The sequence below is a fragment of the Orycteropus afer genome, unplaced genomic scaffold, assembly GCF_000298275.1.
Source record: "Orycteropus afer afer isolate SDZICR_OR568_19922 unplaced genomic scaffold, OryAfe1.0 scaffold00611, whole genome shotgun sequence".
Lineage (NCBI taxonomy): Eukaryota > Metazoa > Chordata > Mammalia > Tubulidentata > Orycteropodidae > Orycteropus > Orycteropus afer.
Window position 1 is genome coordinate 681428 of NW_006922198.1, and position 25292 is coordinate 706719.

Below are 25292 nucleotides of genomic sequence, written 5' to 3' on the forward strand. Positions count from 1 at the left end.
AAGGTGCTATATATATATAAATATATATCCAACCAGTTTCTGCTTAAAGAAACAGAGTAACCTTTCTTTCTTTTTAGAGGAAAAGCTTATTATTTCTTTTACCTGTCATATTATCTTCTAATGGTTTATTAAGGATCTAGTGGGGTAGTGGGTAAAACACTTGGCTTCTAACCAGTAGTCAGAGGTTCAAACCAGCTGCTACATGGGGGGGGGGGGAAGATGAGGTAATCTACTTCCATAAATATAAATATTTACAGCCTTGGAAACCCAGTGAGGGTCATTGTGAGTCGGAATCAACTCGGTGGCAGTGGGTTCAGGTTTGGGGTTTTTTAATGGTTTGTTGTTTATTTTGGGTAGTATAAATCAGCTGTATAACCTAACATTTTTATGACTTTCCTAAGTAACAGCTTTTTCTCAGTATGCTGAAGTGTTTGTTTTTAACATGATTGTCGTGTTAACTTTATATGTTGTTGTTGTTGGCCACCATCAAGTTGGCCCCTGACACCTAGTGACCCCGTGCACAACAGAAGGAAACACCGCCCAGTCCTGCACCGTCCCCATGGCTGATTGGGAATTAAACCATTGTGATGCATAGGGTTTTCACCGGCTGATTTTCAGGAGCTCCTCGATGTATGTTGTTGTTATGTGCTGTCAAGTCGGACCCGACTCACAGCAGCCCCTCCTTGGGTTTCTGAGGCAGTATCACTACAGAAGTAGATTGCCCCATCTTCCTTCCGAGGAGTGGCTGGTGGGTTTGAACCGCCAGCCTTCTGGTTAGCAGTCAAGTGCCTTAGCCACTATGCTACCAGAGCTCCTGTATGTATGTAAGTGTGCTAAATAAAGTTAAGGAGCTTTGGTGGTATAGTGCCTAAGGCATTTGACTGCTAACCAGCAGGCTGGCAGTTCAAGCCCACCAACAACTCCTCGGAAGGAAGACTGGGCAATCTACTTTTGCAGAGATGTTGTTGTTATGTGCCATCGAGTCTGACTCGACTTCATAGCAACCCCTCCTTGGGTTTCCAAGGCGGTATCACTATGGAAGTAGATTGCTCAACCTTCTTTCCATTTGTAGAGATACTGCTTCCGAAACCCAAGGCGAGGTTGCTATGAGTCAGAAACGACACAATGGCAGTGAGTTTGGTTTTTGGTTTTACATACAGATACCACTGACTGCTACTGCTGTCATCTTTGTATGTAATTAAGAATTAAGGTGGCTGTGTGTCCTGCACTCCTTTACATACTGAGTAGGAATGATGTCTTGTTGGTTAGTGATCAAGGAGCACGTCTGTATTTTTTGTTCCTTCTTGAGTTTTTGTTATGAATAAATGGCTGTTTAAATTGAACTACATTATGTTTGACTGCTGCGTCTGTGGGTTTTACACCAGAGAACAGAGACAGTTTTTATGACTGTTAGCAGAAGACTCCTTCAGGTTATATTTCCTAAGTCATTCTCCCGGGTCTGTATTTTGGATGATTTCTTTCATTTTGTGTATATTTGGGTTGCCACCCCTCAGCCTTGTTTGCCTCTTGTTTATATTCATTCTTTTCAGGTGGCTAACTAACTGGACCTGTTTCCCCTCTTGATTATGGAGTCTAGACGTTATTGGGTTTATATTAAATTGGGTTATAGTGGATTACGTTTTATGTCTTTGGTTTGAATGAGGGGACCAGCATAAATTCCAAGCTTGTAATTCTTATGGCATTTTATCTTTTCTTTGCTACTGAAAAAAAAGTAGTAACTATTTATTGTGACAGTAAGAGAGAATGAATGCATTTTACAACCATCAAAGAAATTGAGAACATTTGGAAGCATAGAAACTTGCAATCTGTGAAATATAAACCCATGACTTACAGAGAAAAGAAAGAATTTCAAAATGATCACCTCCTACAATAATTACTTGTTTCATAATTATTTTTAAAATGTTAATATGTTTGTGTCTTGCTCATAAAGATAGACATAAATTTTCAAAAACTGTTTTCTGGATTTCTCCATTGTTTTTCTATTTTATGCCTCCATTTATACTCTCAATTAACATGTAATAAATTCATTTCTCCTCCTTTGCTTTTTGATATTTTTGTATATCAAAATGAGAAATCCTTTAACACAGTTGGACAAGAGAAAAAAAAATTATAGCATAACCACATCTCTTCTCAGTAATGAGACTCTCTTGTGCTCTCCTCTTTAGTTTTTCCTTTCTGGCACTGGCACTGAAACAGAGATGGGCACACATGTATTCCCTTAGTAGGGAAAATGATTTGTTCCTTTCCCCTAAATAACTCAAGCTGGTCACAGCTCAGTTTCCTCAGTGTCAATTTATGTATTCCCATGTGACTGAGCTAGAGAAAATGCTGAATGTGGTAAGTGGAATCCTCACCTACAATGATTAAAGTAAAGATTAAAGAAAAAGCACTCTTTTTTAAAAACCATTTTTTTTCCTGCCTGTCCTTCCTTTCCTTCTCTGCAGTGCTTTCTGTTTAAACTGTGCTATGTCTCAGTTGAATTAGTACTGGAATTTACATATTTATGAGTGTTAGGAGACCTGGTGATGCTAGGCTGCTAACTAAAAGTTGGTGGTTCAGAACCACCCAGTGACTCCACAGGTGAAAGACCTGGCAATTTATTCCCATAAAGGTTACAACCAAGAAAACCCAATGGACAGTTCTGCTCTGTTAAGTGGGGTTACTATAAGTCTAAAATTGACTCAGTGGCACCAAACAAAAACAACAACATGTGTATTAGATAAATACATCTGTTCTCCACATTTGGTTGCAAAGTGAATTCTTTATAGTTTCCTGGACAGTATTTTAAGAAGCTATGGTGGTGCTGTGGTTAAAGCATTTGGCTCTGACCAGGAAATTGGCAGTTCAAACTCATCAGCCGCTCTGTGTGAGAAAGATGAAGCAATTTTCTTCTGTAAAGACTTACAGCCTTGGAAACCCTACAGGGCAGTTCTACTCTGCCCTTTATGATTGCTGAGTTGGAATTAACTTGAAGACAATGGGTTGGACAGCATTTTACAAATGGTCTGACTATTTATCATTGCTGCTTCATGCCCATTTTAGGCTGGGTTCTCTAGAGAAGCAAAGCCAGTGAAGCTCATCTGTTGAGTCGATTCGACTCATAACAAACCCTGTGTGAGTTTCCCAGGTGTTATCTCTATGGAAGTAGATTGTACAATCTTCCTTCCGAGCAGTGGCTGGTGGGTTTGAACTGCTAGCCTTCTGAGTATCAGTCAGATGCCTTAGGCACTACGCCACCAGAGCTCCCACCATATCTCAAGGAAATGGCTCACTCAGTTATAGAGGTTGGCAAGTTCCAAGTCCATGTGTCCATCATGCTGCAGGGCTGTGAACCCAAGATTGACAGGCAATACAGCATGCTGCTTGCTTCAGAGGCTGATGAATCCAAGATTGGCAGGTCAGTTGGAAGCCTGTTGGTTCACAGGCTATGAAGGCAACAGTCCCAGGATTGGCAGACAATATGGCAGGACATTGGTTCAAGTCCAAATGATAATGAGCCAGATGCAGGATCTCTTGCAAGAAAGTCAGAGGCCTTTCCTAGAGCTTTTCCATATATAATGGAAGCAGACCACACCCTGAAGGAATCTCCCTTTCAATTGATTGACTGCTTATAGAAGATCTTGTTGGGGATAACTGCATCATAACTGCTAAACCACTTAGAATCATGGCTCAGCAAAGTTAACATACAACTTGTTATCACAGTCCACATTTTGTCACCTGGCACCTGAACCAAACCAAACCAAACTCACTGCCATCAAGTTGGTTCCAACTCATACTGACCTCCACTGGGTTTCCAAGGCGATAAATCTTTACGGAAATAGATTGCCCCATCTTCCTTCTGTGGAGCAGCTGTTAGGTTTGAACCGCCAATGTTTTCTGGTTAGTAGTCAGATGCCTTAGGCACTGTGCCTGGCATCTGTGCACATCTCTTTATACCATACATAATCTCTAAATAAAGAAAATTATAAAGTTATATTTGCACCAAACATGATATAACTAATATGTACAACCAAAAATGCATTAGCCCCATTTCCATCATGTATTTCATAAACTAAAGAAAACAATATGTATTTTTTGCACACTTGCAAGGAAGAAATTCTCGCAACAGTGACAGTCCTTGTTTCTACAACTGGTCATGTGGTCGTAGCTGGTATTTAGAACTACCTTCTTCCTCCACCCTTTCCATCTTCTTCTTGGCCTCAACAGGCACCTCAGCTGTTCGTGGTTCTTTGCCTGGGATGGTGACCCAGACTTTCATTCCTGAAGGCTCTGGGCCATTAGTAGTCATATCAGAATCGGGTTGCTGTGGTTTGCCATTGACTTTAATCACAGGACATGGTAGTACTAAGAGATGGCCTAAGGAGTCTCCAGTATTCCAGACATACTCTTCTTTACCTTCATATGTAATATCGATCTGATTTCCACTTGGTAATCAGGATCAGTCATGCCAGACAATACGGTAACTCTCTTCTTTGCCTGTTGATCCAAAGGCATGAGGAGCCCAATATAAATATGGATGTCCTAGCAAAGCTCTCTGGCTTTCTGCTGGTTCTAGATTCTGCATCTTAATCTCTCTTTGTCAGCATGGTGTTACTCATTTTCCTTATGCAGTGATCAATGAGACATTTAGTACCTATACATTTTTCTTGAAATTGCTATTCTAGGGGGTAATTTAACATCAAGAATACGTTGGAATAAACCAGAACAATTGTTCTCAGATACTAATTTGTGTATATTTTATGATAATTTTATGCTGTCCTTGATACATGAAAATGCTTTATTCTCTGGTAAGGACCAGCTTTTTGAGCTCTGACATTTGTTCATTTTCTGTGAACACCATCTGCACCAAGCAGGAGCTTCCTCGTTCCTCTTGCACTGAATGTGGCAAAGCCATCGTCATCCCTCCCCACGTACACACACGTGTTTAACATTTTTTTTTGGACTTGGTATTTTTTAATCATGCTCTATTTTCAGTGCTTTTATAACAGTTTTATAACTAACAATTTTAGAATACATTATAACTTGCTAGGCAATTTCATGTCCGTTAGTGAATTTTATTGTCCAACAGCCCTTGAGGTAGCTATTAGTAATATTCCATTTTTACAGCTGAGAAAATATGTGATACTCTTACTCTGTTCATTCTTAATTGTGCAGGCATTCCATCTCTTTACGTTTTCTTTTAAAAATCTGAGTTGATAAAAGAATCATCTCTTTCCTAGCATATGATTTCTATGCTTTCTCTTCTTTAGCAGAATCAATTTTTATTGTATTTGGATTTAGTTTTCTGTATAATTCCGTTCTTTTTCTCAGCTTGCTTCCTTCTTGAAAGGAGCCTGATGACACAGTGGTGAAGGGCTCAGCTGCTAATCAGAAGTTGGAGATATGAACCCAGAACCCACCAGCCCCTCCATGGGAGAAAGATTTGAAACCTTACTGCGCAGTTCTCCTGGGTCCTGTAGGCTCACTATGGGTCAGAATCTACTCGATAACAATGGGTTTTTCCTTCTTGAGTCCAGTCACAGGGCTGTTCCCTATCTCTTTGAAACATCACCAAAATGCAGAGTAATAGTAATGGTGATAGTTACATTATGTAATGTTTGCAGTCTTTTACATCTAATGATCTCATTATATTTTCACAATGGTCATCTAAGGTAAGCAGAACATTTGTAAATTGTTTGTTTTAGTGGATTAGCAGCCAGGGACACAGAGTATTAGTTGAAGTTTTTTGTTTAAGATCGCAGAACTAATATGTGTTAAGAACAGAAATACTTTGGGTTCTGCTCTTGTCCAGGGTCCTTTCCACTGCTGTTACACTTTGCAAAAATACCAAGTATTTGATATAAGGAAATACAGACTCATATAATTTTCTCTCAAGATTTATTTTGCCAACCAGTTACTCAGAATTAAGTCCAGAGTAGCAGTCTCTCTTGTTGCTTTGTGAAAAGACTGCCTAGGAAAAGAAATTTTCAGCAAAGCTGGTCAATAATTTGCCAAAATCTCTGTATTTAGCACAAATATTCTTTTTTTTTTTTTTTTTTAATTGTGATTTGGGTAAAAGTTTATAGAGCAAATTCACTTTGCATACAGTAGTTCACATATACTTTGTCTCATGACATTGACTACAATTCACCACAGTGCAACAGATTTAGCACAATTATTCTTTGATCAGTTGTCCCCATGACTGTTTTCTTGTTTGCTTATTTTGTAATGTGTGTTAGGACTCCACTATATATGTGCTTTTTTGTCTCTATTTTGATTCTCATTTATGTAGTATGTTTACCCTTATGGTTCCTACACATGTCTATCAAATAAATTGACCTTGTTTAATAGATTTCCACGTATGTGTATTTTTTTTCCCTCTACAGTATTAGTGTATATTCAATTAAGCCAGTTGCCAAAGAGGCAAGGAGGCCACATCTTCTGACCTCCTCTGGCCCCACAAGAGGAAGACAGAATCACCATCGGTAACCCAAGGCCTCTTCCTGCGAGGCCAGACATGCTGCCTCCCTCCAGCCCTTTCACCAACCTGCAGCACCCACCACCTGTCTGTTGGGTTCAGTAATTCGCTGCAGTGGCCACACAGAATTCACAGATTATGGGGTTTATTAGGGAAGCAACAGGCTACAATTCAAGTTCAGAAATGCACTCAGTCTCTCACAGCCTACCATCTCTCAGCCAACAGTCTTTGCCAGTCTCTCTCAGCCGTGCATGTCTCTCAGTGTCTCTCTCAACAGTGTGTGTCTCTTGAGGTCTCTCTCAGCAGTATGTGTCTGTCGTGTCTCTCAGCCAGAACTGAGAAATTCCTTGTGCTTCTAGGAGGGCTCCCTTTGAGCCTGGCAGAGTGGCCAAACTAACCAATCCCAACATCAGAATTCTATACTATACACCTGAGAGAGCGAACTTCCCAGAAAATTACTTTGTGCTGCTCCTAACAGAAATACCCCAGGTGTATAATTTTAATAATCAGGAGCTACTCAGTTAGTTGCTCACAGCAAATTCCACCAGGGAGCTTACAAAGACTTCTGGCTAGAAAAGCCACACTATGGAATTTACTACACCGCACCAGTTAAGTCAGTTCTAACTCATGGCAACTCAATGTGTGTCGGTAGAACTGCTTCATAAGGTTTTCAATGACTTTTTTCAGGAGTCGATTACCAGGACTTTATTTTGAGTCATTGAGTGGATACTGCTAAGTAGTTTTCTAAAGTAGTTCCTGTACCTGCACATTTTTGTCAGCACCTGGGATGGTCAGTTTTTTAATGTTAGAGACATTTTGGTAGCTGTGTATCTCATTTTGGTTTTAATTTGCATTTCTCTTATGAGGATCTTTTCATGTATTTATTGGCCATTTGATGATCTCCTTTGTGAAGTACGTTTTGTTCATGGTGACATTGTATTGTCTGATTTTTTCTCCTTATCATTTGTAGGTCTTCATTTATTTTGGTAGCAAGTCCTTTGTTGGGGATATATTGCAAGTATGTTTCTTCACTCTGTGGCTTGCCTTTTCACTTTTCTTTCCTGTTTAAGAAATCTAACTTTACCCTCAGGTCATGAAAGTATATGCAATTACATATAGAAATAGGTTGTTTCTGTCTGTCTATCTGTAATTTTATGTTCCCGAGTGTCTCCCTATTGCCTCATTATCTTAAATATGATTGGAAGTTAGTGGTAGGGTAGAAAGATGGTTAATGTTCTGTTAAGTACTTATCCTTACCCCTCTTTGGTGATTTTAGGTTGTTTTCAGTTTTTAAATATTATCATCATCAAATAAATATGTTTATGGATAAGGTGTTTTCCATTTTCAGGATCATTTTCCTAGGATGGCTTTCCAGAATGGATCAAATGGACATATAGGTCAAAGGGATCAACATTTTTATATTAACAACATAGAACGGTGCATGGAACATAATAAACATTTTAAAAATATTTATTGGATGAAAGCACGTTGTTAAACTTGCTTTCCAATAGGACTGTAGTAAGTTTTCTTCCCACCAACATATGACATTGTCTATTTTGTTATTTTACTGAATTGATTGTAATCAGAAGAATTCTGTATCTACTTTGGAAAAAATGCTAACACAGGGTATGACTAAGATCTTTCTCTCTTTTTTATTTTCACCTAATGAGTAAGTGAACATATGCTTTCTTGCAGGACTGAATTTGCTCTTGAAATCATGTCCTCTGGAGGTGCTGAAGATGACATCCCGCAGGGAGAAAGGAAAACAGTTACAGATTTTTGTTATCTCCTGGATAAATCTAAACAGCTATTCAATGGGCTAAGGTTAGTGGACTTACAACGTGTTAAACTTTTCTCTGTTGTTGTTGTTATTTCTCTGTTGTTGTTGTTATGTGCCGTTGAGTCGACCCCGACTCACAGCAACCCCTCCTTGGGTTTCTGAGGCGTTATCACAATGGAAGTAGATTGCCCAACCTTCCTTCCGAGGAGTGGTTGGTGGGTTTGAACCACCAGCCTTCTGGTTAGCAGTCAAGTGCCTTAGGTACTATACTACCAGAGTTCTTTTTTTGTTGTTGTTGTCCCCTGGCTGATGTCAGGTAAGGGTTTTTTTTTAAAGTTATAGGTAAAATGCTGTATAAATATCTATGCTACAAATGGTCATGATTTTCTTCTTTGATTCTATTCTTTATTCTTAGGTGAAAAAACAATAGAAAAGAAAGATGTATTATTTCACTCAGTAGGGCATCCGTAAATGAATTTTGGTATATCAGCCTTGGAAAGCTTAGAGGGCAGCTCTCCCCTGTGCTGTAGAGTTGGTATGAGTCAGAATCAACTTGACAGCAACAGATTTGTATACATGGAATAATATAACCAAACCCAACCCAACCCAACCCACTGCCACTGAGTCGATTCTGACTTACAGCTACCCTACAGGACTTAACAGAACTGCCCCGTAGGGCTTTCAAAGCTGTACATTTTTATGGAAGCAGACTTCCTCATCTTTTTCTCATGGAGGGGCTGGTGAGTTCAAACCGCTGAGCTTTTGGTTAGCAGTGGAATGCCTTAACCGCTGTACTACCAGAGCTTCTTACGGGAAAATATGTTGTCGAGTTGGACCTGACTCATAGCGACCCCTCCTTGGGTTTCCGAGGCAGTATTACTACGGAAGTAGATTGCCCCATCTTCCTTCCGAGGAGTGGCTGGTGGGTTTGAACCACCAGCCTTCTGGTTAGCAGTCAAGTGCCTTAGGCACTATGCTACCAGAGCTCCCATGGGAAAATATAGAGCTATTACAAAGATTTTGGTGAAATATAAATGAAAAGTTACCTGTGATATATAATTAAATGAAAAAACAGATTGTGAAATCAGCATGTGTTATATAATCTAGGTTTATCAGAAGTTCTGTATTCAGTTTATTATCTGTATTCCTGTTGACTTTGTTTTCATGGGAGCTCTTTGCTCTAGTGCTCAGCTTGGCCTCTTTCTTCTAAGGGGCTGATTTTCTCCTAGTGTCTGGCGTGTGTATGTGTGTTTTCTGTGCTTGTTTTATAAATGAAAGTATTCTTTGTTCACTATTACTGATTGGAAAGGAACCCATATATTGTTTGCTCAGGTATGACATTGTTAGAGTTTCTCTGGTGGACTGGAATTACAGTGTGGGGTTAGTTTAGAGGGATGATGTAGCATTCTCCCCCATACCACTCTCCTCATTCCTTCTCCAAAGCTCTCCAAGCCTTCAGGTGTGTGTATTAAACACCTACTTTCAAGTGTTGATACAGTTTTTAGCATTTCTTTTGAAAGAGATTTCTTACGGAATAACTAAGTGAAGGTTTTGTGTTGTTTTCTCCCTCGTGTATTTATGTTGGTCTGAATAGAAAAGAGGGTCATAGTGCTGACAAAGAACAAGGAATGTACTGGTAGTGGTCCTGGCCCAGCATCGAAGCTGGGGAAGTGGGATGAAGTAGGCATCCAGCTGGAACAGCATCAGCGTTTAACTTTGAGTCATTCCCATGAGCATTCCTTTAACTCTGACTGCTTATATATTCAGAGCTTTGTTTTGTTTCTTTTTCTTTCTCCTGTTCATAAACTGGTTTTTAAACTTATTCTTGAAGTATAAGATACTTGTAGAAAAGTACACATCAGTGTACAGCTTGGTGTATTTTTACAGACTGATCACATTTATATGACTTGTACTTAGACCAAGAAAGAGAATGAACAGCACCTCAGAAACTCCCTTGTATACCCTATCACTTGGGTTTTTAAGCTGTTTATGAGCAAAATAAAAAGGTGCATTTCAGTGCATGAAAAACTTTAGATTTTTCTTTATAATGTCTCGCTTGGTATATAGTAAATTCCCTTTTTACTCTTGGGGGTATGTGTCTTTCTACCTTATTTTAAACTATTTATCTAAATTGTCAGAGCCATGAATATCTTTAATAGGTATTTTTCTTGTCTGGATATACCTTCTTATAACATGTGCATTATGAATTAGCTGCTCTTTCCACTCATTGTGCAAGAAAACTTAGTTCAAAAAGTAAGAAATGGGTAAAATGAATGGTGTTTTGCTCAGAATAGCTCTTGCATGTAGTTATAGTAGTAATGAAATGAGAATAATGTTAGAAATAGCCTTGAATACTGTCAGGAAATGATAAAAAGCCTAAGTGCTTACAAGGTTCTAGTTACCATGGTGACTCAGACTGTCGAAGCAGAATGGAATACTTGGTAGGATTATATAAGGCAGCATCTTGAGACATGTATTTGAAATACACAGCTGTGTCTATCAGTGATGTCCATAACTTGTGGTGCTTTGCAAAAGCAGAGGCTTCCAAGTCTGTCACTAATTATTTGACATCCGAGGAGCAAATACACAAAGCCAAGACAAGCTGTGGAGACCATAAAAATATATTTTTCCTGAGAAGTGCCCTAAAGTGAAATATAATGGTCTTAAATAAAAATAAACACAGAAATTATTTCTTATTAAATTTGCTTCCAATATTCAAGTGAAGAATGAAAACGTTTACGGTACTTTCTTTTAAACCTATTTTTAGGATGCCCTTATCCTTAAATAGGAGTGGATAACAGATAAGAACAGTTACATTCCATTGTCTCTTTCCTCCCCTGTACTCCTGTCTCCTTCTGTTCTCCTTACTCAGAAGCATATTCTTCTCCTTATTCAGAAAATCAGTATTCTCCTAGAGACGACTTCTGCAGACTGCTAAGAGTAAGGCATGTGTTATTTCAGAGATTATACCCTAGCAATTTGTACAACCTTATGATACCTGCTTTCGTTTGGTATGGTTTTCCATTCACAAGAATTGAACTTGAATTTGAGGTAGACTGCCACCAGAACACACCATATAGATATTTTGATTGTGTGGTGTGTTATTTTCCTAGGGCTCCCTTAACATGAGATACCACAAAGTAGGTGGCTTTATAAGAACAGAAATTTATTATCTCACAGTCCTGGATGCTAGCAGTGTAAAATAAAGGTGTTGGCAGGGCCACGTTCTCTCAGAAGGCTCTAGAGAAGGTCCTTTCTTGTCTTTCCAGTGTGTGGTAGCTCCAGGCGTTCCTTGGTTTGTAGCTGCAGCATCATAAGTCTGAGGTCTCTCTTCTATTTTTTTCTCTCTCTTGTGTGTCTCTTTTATAGGACACCACTCAGATCGGATTAGGATTTACCCTATTCTGATATGACCTCAGGTTAATTTAACTGATAACATCTTCAAAGACCCTATTTCCAAACAAGGTCACTTTCTTAAGGTACCAGGGATTAGGACTTCAACATAAAATTTTGGGAAACACTATTCAATCCGTAACACAGGCTCTAGAGAAGTGTTGACCAATAGAAATTTAATGAGCCACAAATATAATTTTCAACTTTCTAGCTTGTTGTTGTTGTTATGTGCCATCGAGTCAGCCCTGACTCATAGCGACCCCTCCTTGGGTTTCCGAGGCAGTATCACTACGGAAGTAGGATTGCCCAACCTTCCTTCCGAGGAGTGGCTGGTGGGTTCGCATAGCTGTCACATAAAAAACTAATTTTAATAGAATATTTTATTTGACCCAACATGTCTAAAATATTGTTTCAGTGTGAATCAATATGGAAAAACTATTAATTAAATATTTTACATTCTTTTTATAATTCTAAGTCTTTGAAATACAGTGACTATTTTATACTTACACACATTTCAATTCAGATTAGCTGCATTTTAAATGCTCAGTAGCCATATGTGGCCAGTGGCTACTGTATTTGGACAGGACAGGTCTGTAATTTACTAAGAGATTAGTACTTTTACTCTCTTCCTTTTTCTTACTATTTTTTAATAAAGTGAGTTTTTAATTACTAACTTTAAAACACTGATAATAAAAGTAAAATGAATGTACAGCTTAATGAATTGTTGTAAAACAAGTACTCTTATTACCACTATGCTAGTCAACAAGTAAAACTTGACCAACATAGGTCAACAACAAAGGAATAAAACTTTGCCTGCTTCCCAGATGCCCTCCATGGGCCCCATCTCAAATCATAACTGTCTCCTCATCTACCATTTGGGTAAAACACTGGCACTGTTTGTATAGGAAAAGAGGATGAATGCTTAATTCTTTCCTTTTATTTACCTATTTTCAGTATAATGAATTTATTCCCTGTTATCCTCCAAAGTTGACCACTTTTTTTATTAGTAGTAGTAGTAGTATTATAATAAACTCACAATTTGAAATACATTTGATGAATTGGAACAAAGATGTCCCTGTAATACTGTCCTCTTTGTGTAAACAAGAATGCATGAGCAGAGCAGTGTGCTTCTTGACTGAAAACCCTCTCAGAGAAGGTGGATTATTTGGCCTTGGCCTGCAGCTTTGTGGGAAGTCAACAGTGTCCCAAGACCTGGGGAGCAGATTAAACTACTAGAAAAGAACTTTATTAGTATTGAATCAAAATCTAGGTTGTTTTCCTATATAGTAGAAAGGAAAGAACTGGACTAGAGGTCAGATAGTTTGAATTTGAATCACAGCTCTATAATTTACTGGTCCTGAGTTCCCAGGTGACTCATTTGAGCTCTCTGAGCTATAGTTCAGTGTGTGTGTGTGTGTGTGTGCATACATGTTCATATACAGCTACATATTTCAGAAAAGACAAGCATTTAAGGACCAAACTAAAGAAAGAGGAGCCTTTAAAAGAGATTGTAAGAACAAAATTCTGAATTCTAGAGAATTCTAGAGAGCACAAGATGGTGGAGAAGTGATGAACAGTGTTATGCTATAGAGAAGACTAATTAGAGGAAGAATGAAGTGTCCATTGGACTTGGGTTTTAGCTCTAGTTAGGCATCAATGATCTCAGTTGATTACAATTTTAGTAAATACAGTGGGTTTGTGAAAATGTGAAATAAATTTCCTGAGTTTTGGCATATCAAAGTTAACATTTGAAACATCTTTGAGAATCAGATTTAATTGTTTGCATTGTATTTCTTCCTTAGTCTCTGAACTTCTGTTGGTAAAAATTGGGGATTAAAAAAAAAGTCAGGTTAGTGTATTTTTACATTTTTTTAAAGCCGTGGGAAAATAATATAAGGAACCAATTTATAATAGCAAGGCCTTTGCAGAATGTGAATATAAAGTCATTTAACTTATGGGGTAATTCATAGAGTCCCATTTAATTTAATTCCATGGGCCATTAATTCTCTATCTCTCCTGACAGTAATAATGATCAAATGACATTTTCAGAGTTTAAAACTAGAGTCAAGCTCTGAATGGTAGAGATCTGTCTAAAACTCTTTACAGACTACCTTAGTTTATTTTATACTCTAATCATATCATGGCAGCTTGTATATAGCTTCTATGATATATGTCTCATTAGAAAATAAATAACCATAGGACTTATCCTTTAGCAAATTAAAAAAGAAAAAATTGAAAACCCTTATTTTGAAAAAGAAACTGCTATCTTTAAAGCTGATCTTTTAGATTGGAATGGTATATTTCTAAATTCTTTTGACAAAAGCAGTATAGAATTTGGCCAACATCATTCATTATTATAAATCAGAAAAATGCTTGCATTTTACAGTATTTTGTTCTAGCCTTTTGCATCACCTTTTATGTACTTTTAGCCCCCATACAGAATTCTCTTTCTCTGAAACCCTTCCACTAAAGAACTGAAATTATATAGTGCAGTGTAGTAAATTACTTAGTATGGCTTTTCTACCCATAAGTCATTGTAAACTCAGTGGTGGAATGAGCAACTGAGGAGCTGATTGTAAATGTTATCCAAGTGGAGTATTTCTGTTGGGCGTGGCACAATATAATGTTCTGGGAGGTGCCCACTCTCTCTCAGGTGCTTAGAGTTCTGATGCTATGATTGGCTAGTTTGACCACCCGGCGGGGCTCAAAAGGAGGCCTCCTAGAGGCAGAACTCTCTCTCTCTGACTGCTGGTTGAGGAAGACGTGCTGCCGAAAGAGACACGCGCCCCTGAAAGAGACAGGCGTTGCTGGGAAAGAGACGCAAGAGACACGCATTGCTGAGTGAGACACCGAGGAACCAGTGCTGCTGGGAAAGAGACTGTGAGAGACTGTTGGCCGAGGGACGGTGGGCTGGGAGAGAGACTGAGCATTTTTCTTGAACTTGAGTTGTAGCTTGGTGCTTCCCTAATAAACCCCATAATCTGTGAGTTCTGTGTGGCCACTGCAGTGAATTATCGAACCCAGAAGAGAGGTGGTGGGTGCCTTGGGAGGAACGGTTGGTGAAAGGGCTGGAGGGAGGCAGCATGTCTGGCCTTGCAGTAATAGGCCTTGGGTTACTGCTGGTAATCCTGCCTTCCCCTTGTAGGGTTAGAGGTCAGAACATGTGGCCTCCTTGTCGTTTTTGCATATAGTCATGAAATAAAACACTGGGTTGTAGTTCACTTTTCTCCCTTAACAAAATATATTACTTGAGATTGATTACAATTGTCAGTTTTAGGAACTCAAAGGAACTTGTAGGCCGATGCACATGTAAAAATTTGCCTCAAGACTTTACACAGTATCTTTAAAGAAGCACCCAAGAGTCATCAGTTCTCACAGTTGATGTTACCATCACATTTTTTCATATAATGCTATGGTGTTCCCAGCAGCAAGTACTTAATAAAAGTCTTAAGGTTGTAGCAGCAGCTTCCATTTTGAAATATCTGATCAGCTCTTCTAAGGCAGCCTCTTACTATAAGATCCATGGAGACATAAAAAAGATGAAAACTGGTAGTAACTGTGGAAAACTAGTATTTATAGTTAACCTACTTCTATAATCTGAAATTAATTTCTACTTATAAAGATAATGGAAATGAGTTTAAAAATGCAAATACTAGCTCATTCTTGCTATCTGCTTAAACATTTGAGGGTAGGAAAACCTTTTGGTTTTTTACTCATTGTCTTAATGTCTGGTACAGAAATGTAAATCTTCTTCTGTTATCATTTCCATTTATAGAATTTACCTTTCAATTATAAACATAACTCATCAAATGTATTAGTATAAAGATATTTATTGTAGCATTTCATGATAGGGGAAAAATACACATGTCTTTCAGGAAGAGATTGGCTAAATAAATTGGTTCATTATATACTGCAGTACACCCATCCCAAATCTGCTCCCATTGAGTTGATTCCAACTCAGACTGACCCTATAGGATAGAGTAGAACTACCCCATAGGGTTCAAAGCTGTAAAGCTTTATAGAAGCAGACTACCTCATCTTTCTCCTGTAGAATGACTGGTGGGTTCCAACTGCCAACCTTTTGGTTAGCACCTGAATGCTTTAACCACTGCATCACCAGACTCCTTATTCTACAATATAACAAAGAAACCAAACTTACTGCTGTTGAGTCAGATCTGACTCATAGCAACCCGTCCTTGGGCTTCTGAAGTGGTATCACTATGGAAGTCGATTGCCCAATCTTCCTTTCAAGGAGTAGCTTGTGGGTTTGAACCGCCAGACATCTGGTTAGCAGTCAAATGCCTTAGGCACTACGCCACCAGAGCTCCTGTACCACAGTATACACATCCATAAATATTGATGTAATTCTATCTGAATTAAAGAAACCTGATATTTTATTAAATTTAGAAGACAATTGCAGAACATGTTATATACTGTGATCCTATTTGTATAAAATAATAGAACATGTCACATATATACCTAACTATGCATAGAAAATTACATTCTTAACTTCTTATTTCTGGGGATAGAATGTAGGTGAGAAGAAATAAGCATATTTTACTTCTTGCTTTATATTCTTTGTAGTACTTTTGTTTTCTAAGAGATTTATACTGTTTTGAAAATCGAAGAACCAGAAGGAAACATAAGATCTCTGTGCTAGGTTGTTTATAAAAATGATTGCAATAATTCTCTCTCCTGAGTCCAAGCCCTTGGGTAGTTTCTTGCCACACTGGGCTTGGCTATGAGACTTGTTTTGGCCAACAAAACAGTAACAAAAATGATTCAAATAGAGACTTGAAAAGAAAAATGAATATTTGAGCTTGTCCTCTTCTTTTGCTGCACTTGAAAACCTTGCAGCTACTCCCATGCGAACAAACCCAAGCTAGCCTGCTGGAGGATGACAGACATCTGTCCTAGCGCCCTCACTGCCAGCCAGGCAAGTGCTGGACATGAGGGAGGCCCTTGACCACCAACTGTTCTCATTTGCGTGAGTGAGTCTTGCTAAGACCACTAGAAAAGTTTCCAGCTGAATCCAGCTCAAATTGCCAACCCACAAAATTGCAAACTCTAAATGGTTTTTGTTTTCAGCTGCTGAGTTTTTAAGTGGTTTGTTATGCAGCAAATGTTCACTGATAAAGTCTCCCACCACAAAATCAGCACCTGCCCTTCGACTGTGTGATTAGTGCTTTATGAGATAGTGAGACCACTACTTCTAAAAAACTGTTGAGCAAGAAGTGTGTGGGGAAATATTGTCACTGTCACATTGTATATACTGAGAGTTATAAAACCTACCAGTAAACATTATTGCTCAGGACAGACAATTTGTAGGCTTTTATATATCCATTAATTCAGAATGTCAGAAATCCATGTTGCAGAGATAGGTGAAGATTGCATCTTTATGCGGCTGATCTAATACGATATGATATAAAGCTTCTAGACTCTAAGAAGTGTGTTAGGAACTGCTATCCATGTGTAAATCTGAGAAAGGGATTTGATTTACCCTTCCTTCTCACCCAAGAGACCAGTACTGGGAAGGACAGTTGGCAAACATAAAGTCTGAGTAGATCATACTTGTTCTACTAAGGATGCATCAAGTCTCCAAATGGGCTTATTCCAAAACAAAAACAAGTACTCTTCCCCCCTTCATACACACACACAACACACATACACACACACACACACACACACAAACACGCACGCACACATGCAGGCACACATACGCATCAGGGAATGGAGACATCTTCCTTAAGACCCAGAACTCTGAAAATTATCTGTAGCAGAAACTGTAAGAAATTTTGGAGAATTGTTTGCTTCTGCAATAGAATGCCACAGACTCTGGTTTCTATGAAAAGAGCATAAAACCATACAGAGAAAACAGGCTACAATGAAACGGCAAGAAAGGCTTTCAGGAAATGAAAAATGCAGTGTTGCTGATGAAAAGTCTGTGCTGGTCTAATGCTTAGGTCTTGACATTTGCTCTTCCTGTTCTGAAATTTCACAAAGCTGGGTCATTTTTTGAGACATGTTCTATCATTTCTAGACTTAATTACAGATACCTTAAGATAATCTGTTTACAGGCTTTTAACAAAGAGTTTTTGCTTCAAGTATGAGGCTGAGTCTTAATGGGCCTTTATAGCTAGCTTGTTGTTGTTGTTATGTGCCATCGAGTCGGCCCCGACTCATAGCGTCCCCTCCTTGGGTTTCCAAGGCGGTATCCCCACAGAAGTAGGATTGCCCAACCTTCCTTCCGAGGAGTGGCTGGTGGGTTTAAACCACCAGTCTTCTGGTTAGCAGTCAAGTGCCTTAGGCAATATGCTACCAGAGCTCCTTTATAGCTAGCTAGTAGTTTTCAATTGTGTCTTTTATAGTTAGGCATTAGAAATTATTGTATCTTTCAATTCTGGAATTTTTGGGTTCTCTTTTTCTTTTCAGCTCTGCTTGTTAACCAGTTCTTTTCTGAGTTTATCTCTGCCACAGTCTCTTCTTAAATGTAGCTAATAGCATCTGTATTAGTCGCCTAGGGCTGCTGTGATAAAATAGTACCAATCACATGACTTATAAACCGGAAATTTATTGTCTCACAGTTCTGGAGACTAGGAGTCTGAGATCAGGATGCTGGTCTTACGGATTCCTTCTGAGACTCTGGAGGAGAGTCTGTTCCATGCCTTCCTCTGAACTTCAGGTAGATGTAGATGTTCTTGGCTGCAGCTGCAGCGTCACATGGCTGTTACCCTCTCTGTGTCTCTTCTCCTCTTTTGTAGGGTTCCACTCAGATTGGATTAGACTCGACTCTACTTTGATATGACCTCATTTCAACTTAACTGGTAACATCTTCAAAGACCTTGTGTCCAAACAAGGTCACGATCACAGGTACCAGGAGTTAGGACTTCAATATGTCTTTTGAATGTATGTTCGGTATATTCAATCCATAACAGAATCCAAGACCAGTAACATAGAGTTTCCTGGCTTCTTTGTCTAAATCTGTAAGTTTATTAGGCACATTATCTGCTTTCCAAGTTATTGCAGGCAAATATAGCTTTCCCACTGCATTATAGAGGTAATCTTTTTTCCAGCCTCCAGTAACAGTTACTTGCTAGTTACTACTCAAATCCAAAGCTATCCCCACATGTTTTAAGTGTTTGTTATAGCAATACCCCATTCCTGCTATTAGGTTCTGTACTATTTTGCTTGGGAAAAAAAAAAAAAAACTACTATAACAAGTAACCCCAATATTTTAGTGCTGTACTACAGTAAAGATTTCTTTCTAGCTCACATATTAGCTAACTTGGCTGCAGTTCTGCGGCTCCATTAAACGTATCTTACTATGTGCTCTAGGCTAAGGAGCAAACCTATGGTCTTAGGTAAGAGGGAAAAGTAAAAATACTGAAGCATGTAACATCTCCTACATCTTCACTTCAAGCCTGGTGTAGCTAACTTCCAATTTTATTTCATTAATCAAAGCAAGTTGCAAGTTCCATGTCCAAGCCCAATGTTATGAAGGTAGGGAAATATTTGGCTTTCAGCAGATCCTGCATTTGGCTGCATCTTCATCTCAGTGGCCTGCCATTTTGTCTGCCAATCTTGAGATTGTTTCTGGACTTGAACTAGTGGCCTGCCATTTTGCTTGATAACCTTGGGACTGTGCCATTTTACCTGTTGCCGTTGGGCTTGTCAGCCTCAGCAGCCAGCAGCTGCCTAAATTATGAGATGCCTCTGGCTCCTGGGGCCAGGAGCAAGAGGCAGATCTGAAGCCCAAGTTCAAAGGGCCTTTATCCAGCCTTAGAACTGGCATTTTGAATCGGACTTCTGGCCTTCTAAACTGTAAGAGAATAAATTGTTAAAACTGTACATTTGTAGTATGTCTGTTATAGCAGCACTAGAGAACCAAAGCACCATGGCTTGGGTCAAGCACACTTTAGTCTTCAAAGTGACATCTTTGCTCCTTAACACTTTAAAGAGGTCGTTTGCAGCAGATTTGCCCAGTGCAATATGGCATCTGATTTCTTGCCTGCTACATTCATGGATGTTGATTGTGGATCCAAGTAAAATGAAATCCCTGACAACTTCAGTCTTTTCTCCATTTATTGTGATGTTGCTTATTGGTCCAGTTGTGTGGATTTTTGTTTTCTTTATGTTGAGGTGTAATCTATACTGAAGGCTTTGATCTTTAGCTGTAAATGCTTCATGTCTTCTTCACTTTTAGCAAGCAAGGCTGTGTCATCTGCATATTGCAGGTTGTTAATGAGTATTCCTCCAATCATTATGCTATGTTCTTCTTCATATAGTCCAGCTTCTCAGATTATTTGCTCAGTTTACCAATTGAATAAGCAAAGTGAAAGGATACAACCTGTTACACACACTTCCTGATTTTAAACCTTTGTTCTGTTCAAATGATAACTCTTGGTCTTTGTGTAGGTAGGTTTCTCATGAGCACAATTAAGTGTTCTAGAATTTCCATTCTTTGTAATGTTATTCATAATTTGTTATGAGTCACACAGTCAAATGCCTTTGCATAGTCAATAAAACAAAGGTAAATATCTTTCTGGTATTCTTTGCTTTAAGCCAAGATCCATCTGATGTCAGTAGTGATATCCCTTGTTCCTTGTCCTTTTCTGAATCCAGCTTGAATTTCTGGAAGTTCCCTACCAGTATACCACTGCAACTGTTTTTGAATTATCATCAGCAAAATTTTACTACTGTGTGATATTAATGATATTGTTCATTAACAGGGGGAAGATTAGGAAAGAACATAACCTGAACCCTTGTTACAGAACCATGTCTGTTCCAGCAATTATAACTTTTTTTTTTTTAAGAAAGCCTAAATACAAATGCTTTAAATCTATGCAGTTTGTAGCATCACAAGAGTTAATTCTAAATAGCAGACGAGATTTAAAATTAATATATATATATATATATTTATTATTTCAGAGATTTGCCACAATATGGACAGAAGCAATGGCAGTCCTATTTTGGAAGAACTTTTGACGTTTATACCAAACTCTGGAAATTCCAGCAGCAGCATCGGTAAAGGCATTTTATAGTTGAAAGAATACGAAGGGCCCATTTTATGTTTACTCTCTCGTTGCTATTGTTGTTATGTGCCATCGAGTCAGACCTGACTCATAGCGACCCCTCCTTGGGTTTCCAAGGCAGTATCACTACAGAAGTAGATTGCCCCATCTTCCTTCCGAGGAGTGGCTGGTGGGTTTGAACCACCAGCATTCTGCTTAGCAGTCAAGTGCCTTAGCCACTATGCTACCAGAGCTCCCGTTTACTACCTCAGTCCTTTTTATTTCTCTTGATGCTTTTTAAACAATATATTTTATCTTCATGACTCAAATGGAAACAAAATGGCTTATTATTTAAGATTTTTAAATGTTCTTAACTAGATGGTGCCCAACTACCACTACTGACCACTCTGACTGGTATCTCAATAAAGGGTCCTAGACAGAGGGGGAGAAAAATGTAGAACAAAACATCAGATTCACAAAAAAGACCAGACTTACTTGTCTGACAGAGACTGGAGGTACCCCCAAGACATGGCCTTAAGACACTCTTCTGACCTAGAGTTGAAGCTATTCCTGGGACTACCTTTCAGCCAGATAATAGGCCTATAAAATCATTAATAAAATAACACCCAAGAGGAAAGTGTTCCTTACAGTGACCAGTTATGCAAGATGAAAAGGACAACGTTTGCCCAAAAGCAAAAGGAAAAGGGAGGAAAGAGTAGCAAATTCAGATGAAAGAAATGAGGATCCCAGTGTGGTAATGGGAAGAGAGTTGACACATTGTGGGGAATACAACCAGTGTCATGAATCGCTTTATGTACAGACCATCGAATGGAAAACTAAATTGCTCTGTAAGGTTTCACCTAGATTGCACATACAAAAAATGATTTTAAATTCTTACCTATTTTTTTAAGACGTATGTTATGTCTAAAATGGTTCAGAGTAAATCCAACATTGGTGGGATTATTCATAGTTTCATTCTAAAATCGGTGTTGTTGGAGGGCATTGATTAGAATTTTCATGAACATAGCTCAAAGGAATTTCTTTTTCTATTTCTACTTACTTCAAATAGACTTTTAATTAATACTTTTTTAATTTTATAGAATGATTATGTTAAAATCTCATGGAAAATTCTTGAGCTTTGCTGAATTGGATGGTATTTTCATCCCACGAATTTACAGACTTGATTTTATCTTTGAAATCAATAGTCTCTTATTTCTGTTTCTTGTCTCCTATGTGGAACAGGCAAGTCCTGGATAATCGGTATGGCTTGAAGCGGTGGCAAATAGGGGAAATTGCTTCCAAGATTGGGCAGCTGTACTACCATTATTAGTAAGTGAAATCCACGTGGAAAGGATAGAGTGTAGTCCTGATTAAAACACAGCATATCGGGTCAGAGGTAGATAGCATGCTCACTTCCTAGGAGGGAAACAGTGAGTTACAAATGAAACTCTAATACTTCATATCAGATTGATTAAGACCCCATCATTAAATGTCCTTCCGTAATTAACATTATATGTTTCAAAAGCTAGCCTTCCAAACAGCTCCTCTTATCGGACTCATTTTTAACACAAAGTAATTTGATCTTGGTTTTAGATAAGTAACTAAAACTAAATGGACTACTGATGTTATGACGTAAATCTTAATAATATGCAAAGACATATCTCAACTTATATGTGTGAATGAGTGTACTTTAAAAACTCACTAAAAACAAAACAATACAAAAAATTCAAACTAGTAGGATGTACCTGAAAGATAACATGAGATGGATAAAGATAGTTTTATTGGCTGATTATATCCTTAGAGGAGTAGCATCTGAATAGTCCCACCATGAGTCAGGGAATGAAGAGAATTCCTTTAAAGAATCTAAATCTCATTATCATGAAGTAATACCAAGTATACAAGAAAATGATTGGGATATTCTAATAGGCAAGAAAACCCCCTCCTCTTCCTAGATTTCCTAGATACTTTGCTTTTCGTGTGCCACCCAACACTCCCACCATTAAAATAATTTTCTTAGGTACGATATTTTCATAAGGTCTTTGTAAAACTAGAAATGTTAAACATGGGCCATAACTCATCAGCATCCCCTGAAGTTTTAGGATATTAGTCTCTTTCTGAGAAGTAGACCAAAGAACAAGTGACTGTGTATGAATTTGGGGAAGGTCATGAAAGTCTGATCCTAGATGGACAAGATTTAACTGTGGGAGGAATGTTGTTTTGAGAATATCTTTGGAAAATAAGAGTATACCCACTCCTCACTTATCCACACGGTTAGGTTCCAAAGACCAGGTTGTTATGTAAAAATCAGTGTTATACGAAACAGAGGAAGACCGTATCAGATCACAAAATGGAGGATGACTCCATCATTACATAACTGCTAGATTATATCATTCCATAACTGCCAAACTACTGAGAACTATGGCCCAGCCAAGTTCATACATAACCCTCACCACCACAGCCAGTCACAGCCAGTGCTACTCTCTCAGCATTTTTTTTTCTGCTAGACGTATGTCAGTAAGGTGCAAAATAGTCAGATAGTAGATTTTTTACTATGATTATAAATGTGAAATGTTGGATAATGAGAGAGTTGATAAGTGAGATTTAAGTGTACTTCTATACTGTAGGTTGGCATTAAAAGGCTTGGGAGCAATGAGAAGGCATTTTTGTATCATTAGTTTTATACATTTTAAGGCTGATATGATTATTGCTCTGTTGTTTCAAACAAAGGATGGTCATTCTTGTCCTCAGAGAAGTGGAACAGTAGTGTGACAGGTATTTGTATGATGAACAGTCTGAAACACTCTCAAATTTAAAGGTTGTTTTTTTTTCTCCCTTCATAGCCTGCGCACATCTGAGACCAGCTATCTGAATGAGGCCTTTTCCTTTTATTCTGCAATCAGACAGAGATCGTATTATTCTCAAGTCAATAAAGAAGACAGGTATGCATATTATGTTTTTAGAAAGATGAGGATAAGACACTCAAAATCTTTAGTCTGCATAGAAATTATGCATAAAAGTATACATTATAGCTTTTTTATTGATTTAACAGGAGTTATTGTGTGCCTGCTATGTACTAAGGAACTCTGATGGCAGAGAGGTTAAAGCATTTGGCTGCTAACCAGAAAGTCAGAGGTTCAAACCTGTCAGCCACCCTGTGGGAGAAAGATGAGGCAGTTTGCTTCTGTAAAGATGTACAGTCTTGGAAATCCTGTGGGACAGTTCTACTCTGTCCTATAGGGTCACTGTGTGTTGGAATTGACTCAATGATAGTGGGTAGAGTACTATGTACTAAGCCTACTTGAGTGAGCATATAGAGATATTAAATCACTAAAAGCAGTCAATATTATAGATGTTATAACATTGGTTACAGTACCAGGGTAGAGTCAGAACAAAAAGGAGGGAATGTGGTCACACAAGGCTTCATAGAACAGAACTGACTCCAAAGTGAAGCTTAGTTAGTAGTCTTCGTTCTTTTTAGCTTGTTTTTCTTAATCTTTATTCATATACATTCAAAACCCTGTTAAAAACTGTTCTATGGGACTAGAAATAAAGCTGCTAATGGTATTTGAATTTTCTTTTATAAACCCAGTACTGTTTTGCAGTTGAGTAGATCTACTGTTGAAAAAAAATGAATCATGTGAAATTTATTCATTCCCAGTAGAAATCTATGGTGCACTTCTTATATATCTGACACTGGTAGGTGTTTGTATAGGAGAGGAAAATACAAAAGAAGCAGTTGTTTTCCCTTCAGAAGCTAACCTTCTAATGGGGATTAGAGACGTTTTAGACTATAAGTAGACTATGATGATGTTAGTTCCAAATGAGGATGGAACTGTGTGAGAAATTTGGCATCAAATTCTGTTCAGATGGAGTCTTATAAGGACTCTGTTGCTCACATTCCAAGAATTGTTGGAAGAGAAACTTCAGGCATGGAATACTGAATTTTCTCTCTACCTCCAGCATCAGAATTCACGGTTGTTCTACAGTGAAAAGATTATACTCTTAGCAATGGAAGGAAACATAGTGTTGACATGCTTTTCCAGAGGACATTTTTTGGTTCACTGTAAGCTTTCCAGCTAAGCAGCAATGATTTTGGAAATCCCCACTCTTACAAATCCCCTTCATTTCCTTGTACATCTTGTTCAAACTTGTCTGAAGAGGAGTTTCCTTGATACAAGTAAGGCATGTAGTTGCAGAATTCTACATTTTCTCCTTGGGTGCCTTTCTGTTATCACCTCGCTTCATTCTTGTATCAGTTGTGTAAGTTCCATCGTTGTTTCTTTCAGGTTTTCTTTTGGTTTGCTTCATATACTTCGACTACAGATATATTTCATTCAACTCTAATTTTTTTGTTTACATACATGTTGTATAATTTGTCTTCTTGGTGAGACAAATTATGTCTATGAAAGAATGCAAAAGGGCTCTTTCACATTTTATCAGCTTTAGAAATACATAGAAGCAGAGTACTATTTTAAGCAATAGCAAAATATCTTGTATAATTCATTTTTCTTCATTTTCTAACTTGCCAAAGGAAAAATAGGCATTGAGCCCTTTTATTTAAAAGCCAATTCTGATTTATTAAAATACTTTTCACCTTTAATAGCCAACACCACATATGAATTGTTTTCCT

General features: G+C 38.2%; 1 protein-coding gene across 1 annotated transcript in view; it reads left to right on the plus strand.

The window, feature by feature from the left end:
- Nucleotides 1-3284: 3284 nt before the first annotated feature.
- Nucleotides 3285-25292, plus strand: part of SCAI (suppressor of cancer cell invasion) — a 63060-nt gene continuing 41052 nt past the window's right edge. Inside the window, exons 1-5 of the mRNA XM_042783045.1 lie at nt 3285-3418; nt 8174-8302; nt 20580-20675; nt 21905-21991; nt 23503-23601. Coding sequence (XP_042638979.1) covers nt 3285-3418; nt 8174-8302; nt 20580-20675; nt 21905-21991; nt 23503-23601 — 545 coding nt within the window. The remainder of the gene's footprint in view (nt 3419-8173; nt 8303-20579; nt 20676-21904; nt 21992-23502; nt 23602-25292) is intronic.